Source organism: Zeus faber (assembly GCF_960531495.2).
Source record: "Zeus faber genome assembly, chromosome: 10".
Lineage (NCBI taxonomy): Eukaryota > Metazoa > Chordata > Actinopteri > Zeiformes > Zeidae > Zeus > Zeus faber.
Window position 1 is genome coordinate 4,322,089 of NC_137199.1, and position 21,974 is coordinate 4,344,062.

The window sequence follows — 21,974 nt, forward strand, 5'->3', positions numbered from 1 at the left end:
ATCCTAATTTGTTGGTTATGAATACCAAGTCTGAGGCTAAAAAAGTGAAAGTGTGGCAGCACAGTCTGGTGATCACGGAGGAGAGAAGGATGTAGGAGACCTTAGATCAGGTCTAGATCGGGACCTGTCTCCCTCCATCTGTAATAAGCGCCCGTGCATAACGGGACACTCGCACGGCCCACGCCGCCACTCCCCCTGTTGTAAAATGTCCGCTGTTACTGGTAATACCAGCATCGCCATTTGTTTATTAACCGGTGGGGAAAATTGAAAACTGGCATCCCTACTGAGTTGAGTTAGTTTTGTAAAGGGAGGGGTCATTACGCCAGTGTGGCCACGGTGCTGAGGTACTGGTGGATGTTGAGCATGGCGGCGTCCAGCAGCGTGTGGATGTTGTGAAGACACTGGAGGCGCGCTTCCAGGCCCCGGCGGCCCTCCGCCTCCAGCTCGCTCAGCTCCTCCTCCGACAGCCCCGACAGGGAGGGCGGAGGCGGAGGCATGGACGACACTGGCGGAGGGAGGGAGAGAGAGAAATTATTCAAGTGCATGTGTTGCAAATCACGAGAGCTTGTGGAATACGATGTGAGAACCTGTAGAATGTCTGAACTTGTATATTGACATTTTCCATTCACACTTCATTACAACCTCATAAAACGTTGAATTTGCAATCAAGTGATTTTTTTTTTTTCCTCCAAACAAAGCAAATAACAACTCTAGATGTATTTAATTTACTCAGTTTCCTGCTGCTGTTCCACTGTGGAGCAGATCGCTCCTGAAAAAAAAAATCCATCCCGTGTTCTCACGGCCCGGGAACCTCTGCATTAAAGGACATTCCGCCTGTGATGGTCAGGTTTATTTCCCACTTGCATCTCTACATCTGTGGAGTTATTTATTTTTGTAAACAAAACATTTTTAAATAATAATAATAATAAATTTAAAAATAAACATTTAAGTTCAATATAAGTTCATCCAGCTTGTTGAACAGTGAACGCATGTGAGAGACAAATATTCCCGTATCAGTGTGTCAAGTGTGCATCGGTGTTGACGCAGGAGGACATCTCCCTCTCCTCCGGCGTTTCACTGTGTGAACAAGGGAGGGTGCGTCTTTGACCAGAATGTCCAGTAATTCCACAGATGTGGAGATGAAAGTGGGAAATAAACCCGACCATCACCGGCGGAATGTCCTCTAAGGCAGAGGTTCCCAGGCCGTGAGAACACAGGATGGATTCATTTCGGGAACGATCTGCTCCCCAGTGGAACAGCAACAGAGTAAATTAAATACACAGAGTTGTTATCTGCTTTGTTTGGTGAAAAAAAAAAAAGGAAAAGGACTTGATCGGAGCAGCAGGTAGTAATTTGCCTTTTACTACCAGCTTTGCACTTCTTTTGGTAAGTAACTTAAATGTTTAGGTGTGTTATTTAAATATATACTCATATTTGTTATTATTTCAAATTTTTAATATTCGAATGAAAGTTACTTATTGAGAAACAAGTGATTTTCTTTACAAATCAAGACTCCGTCAGCGCTGGAAAAATATGTTTAAAGTCAGATCGAATCGTGGATTTGGAGAATCATGACATCCCCGAGTTGACACGCCGTCTACCATTAACAAATTCAATTTTCAAAGTTCAATAGCTTTTTATTGTGGTATGAATGAATGAGAACACCCAAAATAATGCATCTGAGATCTAAGTTACATGTTGCACAGCTTTTTGATTTAAAAATAAATAAAAAATTGGGGTTTTCATGGTAGAAACAACCAAACGATCACCGAGAGACCTCTGAGAATGTCGGACACTTACCGAAGGGCAGGGGTGGAGGCGGAGGCAGCCATGGCGTTGAGGTGAAGGGAGGTGGAGCGAAGGGAAAAGGGAAGGCTGGGTTTCCTGGCCCAGGAGGGGAAGCTCCTGTGGGGGGCTCTGTAGCAGTGGAAGGGGGCCAACTTGTGCCTGATGAGTAGAAAAAAATAAGAACAAAAGACTGACACCCATTCAGAACTCCATGTCCCTGCTGTATATCAGTGAAAGGAATACTGAGCTTCTTGATTCTCAGGCTGCCTCTAGCCCCACGAGTGGTGGTGTTTTGGGGGCTAGACTCTTTGGCCGCTCCTTACCCGCTCCCTGCGTGGCCTCCGTGTTCCCCTGCGGAGCTTCTGCCGCGCCGGCATTTGCAGGTGGTGCACCCGGAGGGGCCACCCCAGGGAAGGGCCCCCAGAAGGGGAACATGCCGGGTGGGAACCCTGGTAACATGCCCGGGGCTACTGGGAGACAGAGCACAAGTGAATTAGAGAAAAAGAAAGAAAGATTAGATAGAAGTCTCAGAAAAGTTTTCGGAGTTGCGTAAAATACATCACTTTGTATAGACACCAGCTAGAAATGTTTTGAGTTCCCAAAATTTAAACTGAATCAGTTTGTGCTGTCGCTCGTCTTTGCATTACTACTAAAACAAGTTACATTTTTCCGAGTTTCCATTGAATGCCGAATCGGCTGACGTAATGACACGGTGACGACTCTCTATGACAAATTATAGTTTTCAGAGTGCTGGTGACACACAGAATCACTACTTCAGCATTACTTCATCCTAAAAGTTAGAACGTCCGTCCTGCCTCACCGTGTCTCTGTGGTAGGAAAGCACTCTGTGTGGAAGTTCCCAACAACAATGGTCCATTCAAACAGACTAAACACCGCATGTCCCTCAGACATTATCAACTTCAAACGGACACGATTAAGACCCGTTGCTCTGGAGCGCCAAGTGAACTACATTTGTGAGGACACATACATGGAATATGTTTTTGACTGTTTTCGACTCCTGCAGTTTAGTTTGTATGTTATGACTGGCTCCAATTGCGCAAAAAGAAAAAAAACAAAAAAAAGACGGACACAAACACCGCACCTAACACTGGGTTAGACGCAAACAGAATGCTTTGATTTCCAAAAAGCGCAAAAGGGATAAATGTATCAAATGAAAAGGCAAGCCAACCTCAAGCAGGTAAGACGACTCACCTCTGATGAAGCCTGTACTACTCAACTCTTACGATGCGAATGCACACCCAGAGCCACAATTTGCACTTATAACAAATTGGATGATGTCAAAAAGCACCCCGCTCCACGATCAAATTTCACTCCACCACCTGACAAGGAGGTGTTAGAACACTTGAAAATCGGCGAATGTTCTGCAACTTCCGGTAGATTTGTCAGTTTTTCCACTCATCCCTGTTCCAAATGTACATCGATATTAAAACATGAACCACGAGACCTCAGCCATGTCGGTGGGTTCACCCCCAATTTTGACCCAACCCCACCCCCCGATTTTCGGGTTCATTTATTCCTTTAAACAGAACAAAGATTAAACATTTCCAACAATTTTTTAATAAATCAAATAAATGTTTATTTTTACAGTGCTAAACAAAGTTGGCTATGTTAAAACAAAATAAGACAGACCGGCATTGCCTGTCCAGGGAATCTTTCCGACTGCGATGGTTGAATTAAGTAAAAAAGAAAATTGCCTTTCTTAACATTCTCAGATATTAAATGGGAAACAATATAACAAGGTAGGGCTGAAAGATTTGAAAAATAATTGAAATGTGATTGTTTTAGACTGATATTCGATTGTGTATGCAATTTTTTTCAAGTTCTAAAGTTTACCTTCTGTATTCTCTAAACACAAGCAATAAATCATTATAGCATGAACTGTGTCCAACACAGCATTGGACACAGTCAACATATGAACTGCTCTTTCCTGTAGGCCAGGCCTACGTGTTATGATGAAATGAGAATTGAATGGATATGAATAACATACTGTATCTTCATTTAACTATTGAATTGTAAAAACAAAAACCTTCAATCACAGTAGAATATTGACTGATTTAATTTCAAGCCTTGTAATTATTAGAATCTGAAAACATTTAAAAAATATGCAGTGTTTCAGCAGATATTTTTTTTTATAAAAATCGGTTGATAAGAATATGAATAAGAAATAATGATAAGAAGAGCCGGACTTGGACAGCCCTATTGGTTAGATTGTGTGACTTTTTTTTTTATTTTTATAGCAGGCTATGTAGTTTGAAAATTGTGTTCTGTTAAATGATGATGTCGGTTTGAAATAGATTTATCGTTTAGCCTGAGAAGTTAGTGTTAAAAATAAAACAAAATCAAATAGATCAGCATTGCCTGAAGCGATGAGGCCAAAATGCACTTTTCTAGGACAATCCGTTTATTCTACCCTCCCTGTTAAACAAACAAACAAACAATAAAAGAAAATGTCTGGCCTGTCTCATTTTCAGCTGACTTTGTCGAGGTTCCATGCCAAGAAGACGAGCATGTTCACCTTCTCCAGTTTGAGGCACGAATGGGGGTGTGAATACGTTTCCAGCAGTGTTAAAACACTGTTTGGCTCCACAGCTTGTTGCACAAATGTACATGTAGCGCTGGGCCACTTATTCCATTAGTGGAAACCGACCGCAATGGTCTCGCCACCAACCAAGGGTCCCAGGAGTCCAGCTGCTCCTCCTGCAGGTAGCGGGTCAACTGTGTTTGCACGCACCCTTGTAGATACAGGGTCGGGATCGTCCTGTGGTTTATTTGAATCGTCTGGTTCTGTCTTCATTCGGTTTAAATCCAATATGGGCCCAAATTGGCAACATAATGTTGATTTTACCAACAAGCTCCATCTTGATTTTACCTCAAGTCTCTGTTCTTGTCAGTGAAATTTGCATCCAGTGAATGCACGCGACAGCTTGGTCACGTGCATTTACTGGATCAAAGGACTTCATTCCATTAGAGCGCTGTAAGACATACAACTATCAGAAATGTTAGCAACTTTGGTGTAGTTAAATGACTTGACATCTTTTAGGTCTCTGAGCACAAGTTCCGGGTTCTGTGAGCCAATGGCGTTTGAGCATGGCTTCTGGGTTTTGTTGTAGTTACAACCTAACTTTTACTGATTACACCTTTCAGTCCACCAAAATCTGTTTCTAAACAAATTTGAGGCAAGAAATACAGTTGCTGAATCGTCACTCTTATTAGATCTTCAAGACCTAAATTAAAAGTTAGTTCCGACTTTCGTTGCCGTGCTTTCAAGATTGTGGGAGACAGACACCGCAACGTGACGCACCGACACTCTTGGACGGGATTCTATTTCATGTAAATGTTGGAAAATAAAGCAAAATAAAAAAATAAATACATCAAAAATAAAAGCACAATATTGTATTGGTTTTGTTTGGAGAAATGCCCAGCAGATCACGCACCGCAGCCTCCAGTCTTTTTACCGCATACGTAGCAAATTTTATTTCAAGATTCAAGATTCAAGATTTTTATTTGTCACATACATATACATACTTCCATACATATATGCAGTGAAATGTAATGCAACGCACCCGGTGATAGCACACAATAAGTCCTAGGAAAAAATAAAAAAATAAAATAAAATAAAAAGTAGAAAATTCCTTTCTAATAGACAGACTAACTGACTCCTAAAACGTAATACAGTAAGTGGAATACTTATAGAATAAGATAAAAAATATATAGAATAAAATACAATAAAAATAAATTGAAATAAAATGGAATAGGTAGAAGGAATATGGCTATGTATATACAGATATGTGCATTTAAAGTAGCATGTGAATTAAAGTGGCATTAAATTATTTATTTAAAATACTAACTTTCCATCGCCTGCAGTTTCTTGGACGTTTTCAAGGACAGTTCTTTCTATTAAAATATTTGTTTGTTGAGTTACTCAGATGGAGGGCGGTTCTAATTAGCATGAAGCCCTTGGTGACGTTAATCAGGACGCAAAGATGATGCTTGTTTTAGGACATGTTTTCGGAAACAGACAGCTCACAAAAAACTGACTGCATTGTCTTATTTCACAGTTTGTGTGTTAATAGGCCAATTAGAGACCCAAATGTATGTGCACAAGCACTGGAAAAGTGAGTTTTGCACAATAGGTCATCTTTAAGCAATGTTATTTGCCTATATAAACATAATTACAATCGTAAATATAGCTGCAGGCAGCAATACACAGGGTCCAGTTTAGTGTTAAGTGCGTTTTAGAGTTTCCCCATGTTCTCTGAAATGTAGCACGATTTTTCAAGTTTACTTGAATGCAGCATGGGCTCCCCGGTTCTGTCGTCTCCTGGTTGCTCGTCTTGCAGACCAACCACTATGCGGTCTACAAAGCACAACCCTCCTGTCTTTAAATCAATTGTCCATGTTCGCCTGTAAACCACAACTTATCATGTTATAACTAACCGTATTGTCTGGAAGTAGAGCTGCACTGTAAGTGACGGGTGGCCGTTGGGTGCCGTGTCGGGCACGTCATTTATTTGTTGAGTTTTTTTTACATTTTCAGTAAGTTGCATTTCCATGAAATACAAAAAAAATGTTGTGGTATATCTTTGAGTAATAACCCCTGCACGGCTTCTATTTTGCAGATATATCTATATCTATATCTATATATCTATATCTATATCTATATCTATATATAGATATATATATATCTATATCTATATCTATATATATATATATATATATATATATAGATATATATATAGATATATATATAGATATAAAAAAATGTTGTATTTGAATTATCCAAACTGATGAACTAATGCAAATTATAACAACCCACTGATGAACTTGAACCCCCGTCTCCCCCCACAGGCATACACACAGACCATTACTAGTTATTTGTAGCAGACAACTATAACTTTTTTTTATTTATTTACAAATTTATTTATACACCTAATTTACTTTTTTTTTTTTTCCTTAAATATAAAAAAAATACTGAAACTGTACCGTTGCATCCCCGAAGCATACTTATTTTTGTTTATTTATAGGAAAAGGTCGATTATTTTATACATTTTAGAAAAACATTAACTTGCGATTATGATGTTTTTTTTGCGTATGTGACGGTCGATAACCACAAACCAGGCCCAGCCCTAACCGTGACACAGAGTAATTATGGTATGGTAGCCTGGTACAAACAATACTTTTTATATGCTTCATATGCTACTATTGAATCTATAACACTGCATTTATGAAAATGCACTCGTGCACACAGGTTCACGTACTGATAAAAACAAATTTACATTTAGTTTACATTGTTAGTTCTTGGACTTTGTCTTCTGCAGCCTCTCTGTACCACCCCCGACGGCAACTACTGCTCACTACTTTCCCCATGGGGATGAATTCAGTACAGCCCAGATGTGTGCACCATCTCATCTTAATCCAGTCACGGTCCTTTCATTAGCTACCCTAAGTTACGGGTCAAGTTTTCAATCAGACCTCGGGAGGGAGATCCTTTTGACTCTCTCTGAAAACACACCCTTCTTATGATCCTCTAACTGTAATATCACAACAGAAACAACCACAGCAACAGAAATAGTAGCAACATCAACACCTGCAGCAACAACAGCAAAATCAAAGCAGGAGCAACAACAGCAACGCACACGCAAAGACCTCACCGGAACCGAAAGTGGTAGCTCTCACCGGAACCGGAAAAGTCACTCAGGATAGAGAGGTTAGTGATGTTGAGTTCCAAAGTTAGAGATGTTTAAATTAGGGTATAAAAGTTAGAGATGGTTAAGTTTAGGGATTGTTATGTTGAGGTATAATGTTAGAGATGATTCGGTTAAGGAATAAGGTCAGAGATGGTTAAGTTTAGGTATAAGGTTAGCAGCGGCAACGACGACAATACCAGTAGAAACAATAACAGCAACAGAAAACAGAAGCAGCAATAGTAGCAGCAACAGCACACAAGCGAAGAGAAGTTCCGTCGCCGGAACCGGAAGAGGTAGCCCTCACCGGAAATTTCAACTGTGTGCACTGTCTCATCTTAATCCAGTCACGGTCCTTTAATTAGCGTCCCTAAATTACGGGTCAAATTTTTTCATTCTGACCTCGGGAGGGAGATCCTTGTGACTCTCTCTGAAAACACACCCTTCTTATAATCCTCTCTCTGTAATATCACAACAGAAACTACAACAACAGCAACAGAAATAGCAGCAGCAGCCACAAAACAACAGCAGCAGCAGCAACATCAACTCAAACAAAACAAAAAACAGTTAACAACACTTAACTTTAGCCATAAGGTAAGCGAGGGTTAATTTTCGATATTAGGTTAGCAGCAGCCACAGCACCAGCACCAGCAACTCAGACAGACAGACAGACAGACAGACAGACAGACAGACAGATGTCAGTCAGTCATAGACTGTAGTGAACAACAAGGTTTTTAACCTGCTTTTAAAAGTGTTCAGTGTGGGGGCCTCTCAGGTCCCTCGGTAGGGTGTTCCATTTACTTGGGGCATAGATAAAGAAAGCAGCTTCTCCTGCTTTAGAGTTGGTATGAGGGATAGGTAAAAGACAACTGCCTGTGGACCTGAGAGTTCTTGCTGGTTGGTGTATAATTAGCATTTATTTTATATACTGAGGTGCAAGGCCATTTATAGCTTTATATACAAGTAGCAGAATCTTAAAATCAATACTAGTTTTGATAGGGGGCCAATGTAAAGATCTAAGAACAGGTTGTTTTTTTTCTCAACTTTTTTGTCCCAGTGAGAACACGTGCAGCCGCATTTTGGATTAACTGTAGCTGTGGCACAGCTCATTTTGGGAGGCCGGTGAATAGGCCATTACAGTAGTCCAATCTACACGTTATGAATACATTGATTAATTTTTTCGGGGTCTGCTTTTGACAGGACATTTTGTGAGTAGTGTATGACACACACACACACACACACACACACACACACACACACACACACACACACTTTGTGTTTCTTTACAATATGTGCCAGCGAATCGAAGCTTGGGGCACTCCACATACAATATTCAAGAGGTTTATTTGTCACATACATATACACACTTTCATACATATATGCAGTGAAATGTCAAATATCCACTTTGTTTGACACAAAATCTCCAATGGACACAAAAAACTGCCTGTCCTGTAGGTAGGTTTTCAACCAATTTAGAACCTGGCCAGATAGGCCAACCCATTTTTGTAATCTTGCTAATAAAATCTGATGGTCAACAGTGTTGAAGGCAGCACTGAGATCGAGGAGCAGAAGAACAGATAGCTTTTCTGCATCAGTGTTTGTTTAGATCGTTCAGAACTTTAATAAGTGCTGTTTCTGTGCTATGGTGAGAATCGAAAGCCGGATTGATGGGTGTCTAAAAGGCTGTTTGAGGTTAGATAGTTGTTAAGCTGAAGGTAAACAGTTTTTTCAAGTATTTTGCTGAGGAACGGCAGGTTGAAAATGGGCCTGTAGTTGGCAATAACTGTTGCATTGAGATTGCTCTTCTTCAGGAGTGGTTTAATGACAGCTGTTTTAAATGCTGCAGGGAATATACCTGCTTGAAGAGAGCCGTTTAAAATGTCTAATACCTCATGTGCTGGGCAGTTAAAAACTGTTTTAAAAAATGTGGTAGGGAGGGGGTCCAGGCAGCAGGTGGAGGACCTGAGCTGACCAACAATATTGTCCAGTCTTTTTATGTCTAAGGGGCTGAAATGAGACATGGCAGCAGTCATATTACTGGAGAACTGGAGGGCAGGTTCATTTCTGGATGTTGAGGCACTAATATTCTGTCTGGTAGCTATAATTTTGTTACTGAAGAATGTAGCGAACTCCTCACTTTTTTCAGTGGACAGCATCTCTGACGAGGTTGTAGATGGTGGATTAATAAATCGATCAGTGGAGAAGAGCACTTTGCTATTGTTGAGGTTTTCACTTGTGATTTTAGAAAGACTGTCTGGCCTGTTTAATTTATATATTGTTTGGATTGAGTCTATCCTTGTAAGTTTCATGAAGAACCTGAAGATTTGTCTCTCTCTATTTTCATTCTGCCTGGCGACACTGTCTCTTAAGCTGCCTAATAACTGCTTTTTGTTTCTCTATGTATTTAGTTTTAACAGGTGCAAACTTATCAATGATATTTTGTATTTTGGAGTTGAAGTTGTTCACAGGATCAGCGGTAACCCATTTACAATTCTCTTAAAGTTGACATAGGGTACAGTGATATTTAGTCCTTTTGATTTGACCAAGTCCAGAGTGTGCCCCTTATTGTGGGTGAGTCCAGAAACGGGCTGAGTGAGGTCAAATACCTACAATAGGCTAATGAAGTGTTGAGCATCTGGGTCTGTTTGATTGTGACAGCATGAATATTAAAATCATCTGAGAAAATGACACAATCATAATCAGTGGAAACCTTGGACAGTAGCTCAGAGAATTCATCAAGAAAGCCACATTTCGATTTTGGTGGCCGATAGACAGCGATAATTAAAATCGAGGCACTGGAGTTTATAGATATAGCAAGGTGTTCAAAAGACGTGAATTCTCAGAGGAGGATTTCCTTGCAGGTATAGATAGAGAAGACGGCAGCTATTCCACTGTCTCTCTGGTCAGCTCTAGTGGTTTGGATGAACTTAAAATTAGGAGATGCTGTCTCAATGAGTGTGACTGAGCCATTTCTATCCAGCCAGGTCTCAGTTAATACAGTGAAATCCAGGTTATGAGTACTTATAAGCTCATTAACTAAAAATGACTTGTTGGTTAGTGACCTTATGTTTAATAGAGAGTTTTTTATTGTTCTGGGTGCATGGCTTTGCGGGGTACAGAGAGTTTGAGTCCGAAGCAAATTCTTTAGATTCCTGTATGTTACAGGGAAGGTACGTAATTTCGGTCTATGGTTTATAAGTACAGGAATTTGTAGAGCAGAGTGACAGTGTCATTAATGTCAGAGTGGATCGGACTCCAACATCAGCAGTGAACAGACAATCAGACAAAAGAGCTGCTCACCATTGGCAGGGGGGGCGGCAGGGACGTTGGCCTGGGCTGCGGGGGCAGCAGGCGCGGCCTGTGGCGTGGCAGGAGTCTGGTTGGCGTTGGATGCTCGGAGGACGTCCATCCGACACGTGGGACATGTCTGCTGCCTCTGGAACCAGGATCGCAGGCAGCTGGGGAGGAAACACAGACTGTAAGAGAACTCAACGAAAACCAGATGGAACAACAATTTCATGTGGAGTTTTCTGGAGTTTATTTTACCTGGAGTGGAAAATGTGATTGCAAGGCAGTTTCTTGGCTCCAGTGACCATTTCCTCACGGCAGATGATGCAGACATTGTCAGAGGCCAGCAGGTCTCCAGGAGTAGCATCAGGGTATCTGAATCAAACATGGAGTATGTGGGAGGGATTAACATGCACATTAAGAGACAGCCTGTACACTCAACTTTTCCCAGCATGATTGTACTTGATGTACAATACAGTATATACCAGCGCATCTCGGAGATGTGTGTGTGTGTGTGTGTGGATATAGAGATATATATATATATATATATATATATATATATATATATATATATATAAAATTTAGGACAATATTCTACTATAAAGACTACATCCATAGAATTTGGTTGACGCCATCGCTGCCACCATATGGTTGACATCGTACAGGCAATAAGTTGTTTCAATTACTGTGACCCAACATTAGGATCTAACATTAGAATTTTGTTTATATATATTAGGGATGTTAATAATTAACCATTAAGCCACAATATGAATTTTGACCGACAAATACTATCAGTTTAACAGTTTAAAAAAAACATTACCCTTCCCCCCCAGTAAAAAAACACACACACACACACACACACACACACACACACACACACACACACACACACACACACACACACACACACACACACACACACACACACACACACACACACACACACACACTTTTTGATGCATTTTTAAGAAACCTTGTTGTGCTCAACCTGCAGTTAATCCTAGTTACGCCAAAGTGTAGCAACACAATAAAAACTGGGCAGTATAGTGAGGAACAGTTAGTTTGCATAGCAGCTTCAACATTACTCACAGAGTGTTCATGTTGCGGATGGCTCTTCTGGACATTATGGCATCTGTTACAGCTTTCTTGAACTGCCTTGAAGTGGAAAAGGAGAGACACCATTGATTGTAATGCAATTGTTTTTATCACTTCAATTTAAACAGCTGGAGACAATCCTTATGTGGTAAATAGAGCTTAATCCTGTATCCAATCCGGAGCAAAAACGAAATGTATAGTACCATACATTTAAATAAAAAATAGGAATGAAGTTAATAAAGAGCAGAGAAGCAATTGACAAATTATAGAAATGCATTTACAACATCACAGAGCATTTACGCTTACCTCATGGCCAGATACATGGGGCGAATGGCGAACAAGGGGAAGGTGTGGACCTTAATCATAATTGTCATGAAGGCCATGTACAGCAGGACTTTGATAAAACCTGGAGACAAGGGCAATAATAATAGTAAAAATACAAAAAAAAACACAAAGAAAACAGGCAGGGTTATTGATTTCCAAAAGGGAGGAACAGTACCGGTGAAGAGTTCTGTATAGAGCATGAAGACAGCCTTATTATCCCATGGGTTCTCACTCTGCAGGTCAATGGTGTGGAGCAGGTACTTGATTAAGGTGGTCAGCACCATGGTCAGCAGGATGGCATACTGCAGAGGACATTCCTGTAGGATTAGCTCTTAAGGTATTTTTTTTGGTTAATTTTTTGCAGGATGACAGGTTTTAAGCGCAAACGCAATACAGTTAACATGTTGTGAGGGTTGTTGTTTTTCATCAAGAAGTGAGCATCATCTTTCTGTGGAGGTGAGTGGGAGGTTAGATTTGAGATTTCTTTAATCTTTGATGTTAAAGGAATTGCCATTTTTCAACGTAGGCCTTATCAATATGCTGGTTCCATCATTCATAACTGTTCATAGCACAACCTCACTTGACGCTTTTACTGTTGAGAATCTTAACGCTCTGATGCAGCTTCTCACTGTGCTTAATGTAATCCAATGGAGAAATCACTTAAGCCTTGAAAATATGTTAAATTTCCTTTTCAAAAACAGAATGCTCATAATATTGTCAGAGAGCCTTTATAGGTTATACCAAATAAATGCTTGCAAACCATGTGTTTTATCAGGTTTCTATTGACTTTTTTTTGTACTAGAAACTAGAAACCGAAAGTTGCGCTGCTTCAAACTGGCAACTTACTGTAGCCAACTTTACGCTTTAAGATGCGCACAGACTGCACGACTTACAGCATCCTGACATCGCTGGGGTGTTCACAAGACACAGTCCTTTTTTTTTTTTTTTTTTTGTCTTGTGGACGTGTCGTTCAAACTACACAGTGTGTCCCAGACGGGGGTGTTCACAATATATGAGCCTACACTTGGAGAGCGGCGAGAGCCATGGGACAGCCGCTGTCTCGCACAAATCCACGCAAAACATGACGAGATGTGGGTAGTTTTCCTGTGACTTTGCCAAAAGTCTGGACAATAGAAAAATAAAGGAGCTTCATAATGAACAGTGGTTTGCTGTTGTAGTTACATGTCTGCTCATTAATTTTATGAGACAAAAAAAAAAAAAGACAAAATTGGCATTACGTAAATGGGGAGATGCAGACTGCATGTATTAATTCTGCAGTTGGAGGGAAATTATAAATATTATTATAAATTAAGTCTTAAACAGTGAAGTGCAACAAAAAAGATCTAATATTCCTTTATTTTAATATACATAACATGTATTCCAGATGTGCTTCTATATTACTCTTCCTCCTCTGGTTTTCTCTCGTGCTCTCATTGGCTCATTCGCTGCTACTTTGGTCCCCAAGCTCTCGATGCGATTTCAAACTACACACGCTTTGTTCCCGAGCTCCTGAGGTTTTCTAGCATGCTTGAAAACCTGGAGACATCTCAAAAATCCATCTGCTTATTTTAGAAATTAAAGGAATAACAACAATTTGGGAAAGATGACTTTGGGTAAGACTGATACAATGAATTTAACTAAACATAGCACAACACCAGCTTAATCGGCATACATAAAAAGGAATTGTGATTCTGTACTGACCTAGCAACGGGGATTTGTACAATGCCATTGGCCAACACAACAGTAGCTGTCTTCTTTGCACAATAAACTGACATGATGCAAATCATGTTCAAATATTTAAAAACATTAAAAATAAAAATAAAAAAAAAAAGGGGAGAAAAGCAATCCCCAAACTACAGCTTTTATCATGGCGGAATTATGATATATTTATTACCAATATATCGAAATTAGAAACAAATCAGAAAACAGAATGTAATGTTACAAACCTCAAATCCAAAGACCAGCTGGACCGAGGCTCCCCGGGTGATGATGCTGTGACAGGCATGGTTGACAAATAGGAAGTCCAACACTCCCAGCAGCAGCATGAGAGCTGAGGGGAGGGGAGATTGTACCAAATAACACATTTAGTTATGCTGAAAAAATGCATGTACTACTAATGAAACAAGATCATATAACAACCTTTTTATGAGCAGTGAGTAAACATGTGTATCATGTAGTTCATGAAGAAGTCAGCACAAATCATAAGCAAAGTGTGCAAACCTCACCAGCTGTTGGGACTGATACTAGACATGCCCAAGGGACTTTGATAAGACTGACAGATGGTGCAGTCCTTCGTTTTCATAGCTTTACGAAGGAAGACTGGTGTGAGATCAATCGCACAGTCAAAAAGGCATTTCATTTTAACCTGATATATAAACAACCTGTATATCATGATATATTGCAAAGACGAGGAAGAAGAAGAAGAGGAACCAGTTTATGAGATCTTTCTGCTTTGGTAGTAATTCAGGAAGCTCTCTTTTCTCTAAAATGGGTCCGTGCTATGACTTTCCCAGGACCCACTACCCGGATATGTAGGTGGTTTCCTGGTGCATTTCCATTGTATCCAGGGCAGAGAGGCTGCGTTTGTTGCCATGGCAACACTGTAGTAACAGGATATTACCATCAGCCGTTATGCTAGGGAGCTTTTTCAATGTAACAGTGCATCCAGACACAGGTGCAAGCATAACGATTTGCATGCGGCTTAATTTAGCAAAAAAACTTGTTTCACAAGTACAAGTGATGCACCAGAAAAAAACAGGAAAAAAGTCTCACTCTCCGACCATTTCAACCTGAAGCGCAGAATGTATGATCCAGCGCTTGGTAAACAAAGTCCGGTAGTGTGTACTCACATAGCACCCGGAAGTGAAACACCCAGGATATGTTTGGACTTCTTTCCATCTGGGATAAAATAAGTGAAATACAACAGGAAGAATTACTGGAATGTTACTCTTGTGCATCCCACCGCTAAATCAGCACCCCTTGCACTGCTAAAACATGATAATATAAGCACTATATGAAATATGTATTTTTTGTAGTTAGAGCTTCCTGCTCTTTCCCTTTTCAAGAGATTTGGCAATGTTTAAGCAAGCGTACAGCAGTGATGATAACTATTCAGTGGATAACACAGTCAGCTCAACATCAGTCCGTATTTGAACTCGTCCCACCCGAGAAGGCAAAAGGACCTCTTAACATTGCGTACAGCATTCTGCGTTTAGGAAGAATTACACGTTCTAGCACCCAACAGTGTGTCTCTGGAACTGAAAACCCTGTTCATATTCTGAATCAAGGTTTTGATTATTAGCCATGATGTCGTAACCATCCAAGGTAGACTTACCACAAGCTATGAGATTCTTAATTGATGATATATGCTCCTGTAAAAGCCACAAGTCTGTATGATATCAACCTTGCTTTAAAAAAAAAATAAATAAATAAATAAATAAAAAAAATTACTACGCTATCCATAATCCTAAAGTCTCACAGCGATGTCTGATTGGTGGAGCTCACTGTTACCATGGAAATGTTTGCCGCCTCAGTGTCAAAGACATCGGCAGTGACGTGACGACGGCTACTGAGTTACTGTTACCACTGAACTCTAACATAGTTTACCACAGAGCAATATATAACAACAACACTATTATTAACAATATAAACACTATATCATGACCAAGGCTTAATTCAAGAAGCAGCACGCAAACTATCGTAAGGTTGGAAATCGTTTGAAAGGTATCATTTGCAATGGTTTATGGGATGAGTAGTTCCTTAATAATTATGTACACAGTCCTGTACCTTTGCCTTTTTTCCCCCCATTATCCAATTTTTTTTCTCCAAATCAAATGTTACACAGTCACGATTCATCTTGTAGTTGGTTGGCTTGGTTCCAGGCTTAAAACTCTTTGTATAAAGGTTTTCTGAAACGTCAATAGAGTAAACTAATGGGAAATTCACTTCCGGAACCGGAGCCGTTCAAAGAGTAGCCGGTCACTCTATACCACATATCAGTCTCTACCTTGTATAGTTATTTATACAATCAGATTTCAGCTGAGGTAGTAGAATTTAACCACTTCAAGTGGGGGCGGGGTTTTCCACTTACAAAGTCCACCCGGTCCTCAGCCAGCCAGTGGAAGCACTTGAGGAAGAGCAGCAGGGTGAACAGTGCAACAAAGCGGGGAGAGAAATCGTCCCTGAAGACGGTGAAGGCCAGGCACGTCTCAGTCACTGCGTACCAGGAGCGCTCAATGAGGTGCTGGGGGGTGGGGGCATAGAAAAGTATATCAGAAAAAATAAAGCCAATATATTGGGAAATGGAGGGAGCCTCCTCTGTGCCTTTAAAATGGCAAGTAGTATACTTTCAAAGGGAGATGAAACATAAAAATGCATTTTCATCTCCAAGGTTAGGTGATAAGAGAGACCCCGCGTATAGTGCAAAGTTGCTGTAGTTAACAAAAAATAAGATAATTTGGACTGTACCTCCATCTCTGCAGCTCTCAGCTGCCCAAAGAACACCTTTCTCATGAACTTTCCCAGCAAAAATACAAGCACAAAGGCTTGAATGTACAAAACCTGTTGGAGAGAGAGAGAACATTTTTTTCCAGCTTATTTCTCTAAGAAGGTATCACCAAGACTGAGGCTGTCAAGATCGTGAATATTAAGTTGACATTCTATGTATTGTAACGTTTCTACCTTTGATTTAAAATGCCCCTGAAATTTGGAGGGAAACATGATTTTGGAATCCAACAATTTTATAAAATGATTAGGTCACATTCATGAAGGATCCTCATCACCCCAACAACGGACTGTTCCAGCTGCTGTGGTCAGGCAAGCGCCTCCGCAGTCACACAGCGAGAACAGAGAGACAGACAGTTTTTTCCCGCAAGCCATAAGAACTGTCAACGCTGACCTCACCAGGGGTCCTCACTGAGCCACACACATGGGCTCCACTACCTTCTGTACTATATGTAGCATACTGTACCGCATCCTGTGTCACTGTTCAGGGTTGTTGTGATGCCGTATTGCTGCGCCGTACTGTTGTATTATCCCTAATACTACCTCACATGCCACTTTAAAGCACATATCTGTATATACATAATTGCCTATTCCATATACATAAGCATATTCCTTCCATCTATTCCATTTTATCTCATTTTACTTTATCGTATTTTATTTTTATTTTATTTTATTCCATATATTTTTACTTTATTCTATAAGTATTCGGCTTACTGTATTACGTTTTAGGAGTCAGTTAGTTGGTCTATTAGAAAAAAAATTTTCCTAGGACATATTGTGTGTTATCACCGGGTGCGTTGCATTACATTTCACTGCATATATGTATGAAAGTACGTATATGTATGTGACGAATAAGCCTCTTGAATCTTGAGGTCTGGTATAAACCCCCCCCCAATAATAAAAAAAATCAATAAATAAATATTGCAAGCAAGTGATTATGTGACTGTTGTGACAGCTCTCTACTTGTGATCATTTATTCTTATACAGCAGATTGTAAAAATCACTTTTGTGTTAGATGACAGCAGTAAGGCATGTGTTGGTATGTACAGAATAAGGGTGAATGCTGCCATTCGAAGACGTCCTAGCATCATTTAAGTCTGCTGTCTGGGAGCACTATGGAATCAGCATTAACTACAGTGGCGACAGGAGAAAAGTGCTTTATAAAACAGCTACTGTTCGTAAGCACTGCTCAAAAAGTGTGACCAATGCTTGTGGCAACACGCCGAACATGATAAAGTAATTTGCGCCAACATGACCGAGCCGTTTCCCTGACTAGCACAAGGAGACACACACTCTTGTGTTCAGATCGATGCATGTAGAATATAATTAAATAAAATCTGCTGATTTTGTAAAATATTGAGAGTGGAAAGAACATTGCCCTTATAAGGCAAACGGACAGCAGTATATTTACTCTGCAATGGTATTGTACCAAATATTCATCGAACCTGTGAGCCCTTATAAGGCAAACGGACAGCAGTGTGTTTACTCTGCAATGGTATTGTACCAAATATTCATCGAACCTGTGAGCCCAAAAGTGTAATAATGTGTATTTTGAACAGTTTTGTACCTGTAGAGAACCAACAACAGAAATAAGTCCCCAATACTCAGACACCAACCATCCACGTCATCACCCATCTAGAAGGAAGGCCGACTCACCGCCATACTTGGACTGCTCTTCGTAAGGTAAACCACTGTCGGGTAGAACTGGTGCTTCAGGAAGTAGGCATGGGCCACCACCGCCCCAGTCAACACCAGACTGGTGGCAGTCACCAAGGCCGCACGCACCATTGTGGACTCGGCTACAAAGACTGTTGCGGGGAAAGCAAGAGGGCAAGAATTATTGTCTTGGGCATCAGATATGACAGGACAAATTTAGGTTAAAAACAGCATTTCCTGAACCAAATACTGTCTTCAATGTTTTCCAAATAAACCTGTGTACAAGTCAGGGTCTTTTGTGTTAAAAGTAGTCTGTAAATTGTGGGCGTGTCGAATTTCGAAGAAAATTGATTAAAATGAGCGTTTCGATTTCGAACTTCAAAGTCACAAGCAGGTTGGAGATTTTCCCTGAATTTCTGTGGGTAATAATGTCCAACATGGTTGCCATATTGGGGCGGTCAAGATAAAATACAGGGTAAACAAATACAGTGTGCGCTGGGGGGTGTGGGGCCCCTCCAAAGTCAACTGCGGCTTCAAAACCGACTTTCATTAAATTTGGTTCAGAGTTGGGAAAGCTGCGGATGGCTAGGCGGAGTGGTCCGCTGCGACGCATCCCTCAACGCATGTTGCACCCGCCCACCAGCCGATCTCGACCAATCCAATATGGCAGACTCACAGACGCATAAGGTGAGAGTTGAGGACTGAGCCAATTGCGTGAGTACATGTAGAAGACAAGACACAAGTAGTAATTTGCCTTTTACTACCAGCGAGTTTTAGTGGGTTTACCTGCGTTTAAAATACATCTATATTGTTGGTTAGCACATGCCTACAACAACCTTGTGCTAAATTTACAAGCGGATAGCTAAGTCAGAATAGTCGATAATTCGCGTCAATAACCGACAGATTTTTAGACTAACAAAATAGTCGTTAGCTATAGCCCTATTCTGAAGTCTAGTTTTTATAAAGCTCTTAACTGTTTGGGTGTGTTGTTTAAATATTCTCATATTTTGTTATCATTTAAAATTGTAATTTAAATAAAAAATAATTATTGAGAAACAAGTGTTTTTCTTTACAAATCAAGACTTGATAGTCTCACAGTGGCATAGCAGTCAGTGATGGGGAAAAAAACGTTTAAATTGAAAATCGCATCATGATATTAAAATCGAAAGTCAAATGGAATCATGGATTAGGAGTATCGTGACAGCACTAGTTGATTATAGCAGCAGCTACAGCAGCCACCCATCGCACTGCTTGCAATACAATAATTTTGGTAAACTCGTCTAATGAGGGGGTATGCATTGTATTTGTGAGGTACTGTATTTGTGAGACTAGTGAAAACCGTTGGGAGGGGAGAGAGCAAATCAACGATGAAGAACTGCAGGCTGATACAATGACAAAAACAGGTACCTGCCCTGGACCATCTAGATCATGCGGAATTAGGCAGCCAATAGTTTCCCCCGTAATCTAGTAGCATCTAGTAGTTTCGCTTTGTTTTTTTGACACCGTACAGCCACTTCTGTCTGTAAGTGCATTTCGCATGCGTTTGCAACTCGGCGAATCTTCTAAGGTGACGGCTTCTTCCACTCCAGTCACGGCCATGTTTTTTTTCCCTCAACTGGATCGTTCGTTTTAAACGCCTCTATTAAAGTGTTTTGCTGAAACTTAACTGTCATATTGCTTAACTAGCCAACGTCCTAACTAGCTAGCTAGCTAGGTGGCTAGCCAGCCAGCTTGCCTGACATCGCAGCCTGTGACAGTGCACCGGTGGACGGAGAAATAACCGCGATACGGTTAAGAACGTTTGCTACGATGCACTTGTGACTTAGGTGTCAGGAGGCGCGCTCACACACGGATAGAGCGTGTGGTAACAGAGGAGGGCGACAATGCAGCGTTACAGTTGGATGCGAGGCGCCGTTAAAGCCCAAGAAAGCTGCCGTTAGCCTAGTACTAGCTAGCGAGGAGACATAGGAAACCTTGCAAATGTCAATGTTTGCAGACTTACCCACTCGATGGAGCTTCGTAGAGGAAAGACTTGCGTCTTAGCCTAAATAATTAAGTACTTCCCCCCCCCCAACTGCTGCGTAGACCAATGGTGCGTTGACTACTTCATTTCGGCCCTTTCTCCCGGTGACATGTACGCTCGCCCTGCGCCCAGCACTGACTACGTGTTTATCTTCGGCTTGCTCCTTCAGGCGGCGTCGTCACATCCGGTTGTGGGAGCTCGCAGAGCGCACAACGAATTGCTTCCATTGTCGACTGTTCGGCTCTCCTTTTTTAATGCAAAATGGTGTGTGTGTGTGTGTGTGTGTGTGTGTTTTTATTTTGTTTCTGTTTTTGTTTTTACCAACACTGATCCGCAACGGTAAGCGCCCAGTTTTGTGAAGGCGCGGTTCGAACACGTTAGGAGATTTACGGTAAACACCAACGTGGACCAATAGGAAGTTGAGGCGCGTCAGACCCGTATGAACCAAATAGAAAGAGAGATATACATGAAGAGAGAAATAGAAAGAGAGATATACATGAAGAGAGAAATAGAAAGAGGGATATACATGAAGAGAGAAATAGAAAGAGAGATATACATGAAGAGAGAAATAGAAAGAGAGATATACATGAAGAGAGAAATAGAAAGAGAGATATACATGAAGAGAGAAATAGAAAGAGGGATATACATGAAGAGAGAAATAGAAAGAGAGATATACATGAAGAGAGAAATAGAAAGAGAGATATACATGAAGAGAGAAATAGAAAGAGAGATATACATGAAGAGCGAAATAGAAAGAGGGATATACATGAAGAGAGAAATAGAAAGAGAGATATACATGAAGAGAGAAATAGAAAGAGAGATATACATGAAGAGAGAAATAGAAAGAGAGATATACATGAAGAGAGAAATAGAAAGAGATATACATAAAGAGAGAAATAGAAAGAGAGATATACATGAAGAGAGAAATAGAAAGAGAGATATACATGAAGAGAGAAATAGAAAGAGAGATATACATGAAGAGAGAAATAGAAAGAGGGATATACATGAAGAGAGAAATAGAAAGAGAGATATACATGAAGAGAGAAATAGAAAGAGGGATATACATGAAGAGAGAAATAGAAAGAGAGATATACATGAAGAGAGAGAAATAGAAAGAGAGATATACATGAAGAGAGAAATAGAAAGAGAGATATACATGAAGAGAGAAATAGAAAGAGGGATATACATGAAGAGAGAAATAGAAAGAGGGATATACATGAAGAGAGAAATAGAAAGAGGGATATACATGAAGAGAGAAATAGAAAGAGAGATATACATGAAGAGAGAAATAGAAAGAGAGATATACATGAAGAGAGAAATAGAAAGAGATATACATAAAGAGAGAAATAGAAAGAGGGATATACATGAAGAGAGAAATAGAAAGAGAGATATACATGAAGAGAGAAATAGAAAGAGATATACATAAAGAGAGAAATAGAAAGAGGGATATACATGAAGAGAGAAATAGAAAGAGAGATATACATGAAGAGAGAAATAGAAAGAGGGATATACATGAAGAGAGAAATAGAAAGAGGGATATACATGAAGAGAGAAATAGAAAGAGAGATATACATGAAGAGAGAAATAGAAAG

General features: G+C 40.3%; 1 protein-coding gene across 2 annotated transcripts in view; it reads right to left on the reverse strand.

Moving 5' to 3' along the window:
• syvn1 (synovial apoptosis inhibitor 1, synoviolin) overlaps positions 1-20,491 on the reverse strand; it is a 21,906-nt gene extending 1,415 nt beyond the window's left edge. Inside the window, exons 1-14 of one of the 2 annotated variants that reach the window (XM_080007814.1) lie at positions 20,362-20,491; positions 18,360-18,511; positions 16,668-16,760; positions 16,291-16,443; positions 15,050-15,098; positions 14,147-14,250; positions 12,376-12,502; positions 12,183-12,282; positions 11,871-11,936; positions 11,040-11,156; positions 10,794-10,951; positions 2,112-2,255; positions 1,801-1,947; positions 322-505 (exon numbers count right to left, since the gene is read on the reverse strand). In XM_080007814.1, the coding sequence (XP_079863940.1) occupies positions 322-505; positions 1,801-1,947; positions 2,112-2,255; positions 10,794-10,951; positions 11,040-11,156; positions 11,871-11,936; positions 12,183-12,282; positions 12,376-12,502; positions 14,147-14,250; positions 15,050-15,098; positions 16,291-16,443; positions 16,668-16,760; positions 18,360-18,491 (1,574 nt within the window). In that variant the 5' untranslated portion in view covers positions 18,492-18,511; positions 20,362-20,491. Of the gene's footprint in view, positions 1-321; positions 506-1,800; positions 1,948-2,111; positions 2,259-10,793; positions 10,952-11,039; positions 11,157-11,870; positions 11,937-12,182; positions 12,283-12,375; positions 12,503-14,146; positions 14,251-15,049; positions 15,099-16,290; positions 16,444-16,667; positions 16,761-18,359; positions 18,512-20,361 lie in introns of both variants that reach the window. The other variant, XM_080007813.1, reaches the window with a different exon arrangement.
• Between the last annotated feature and the right edge of the window lie 1,483 nt (positions 20,492-21,974).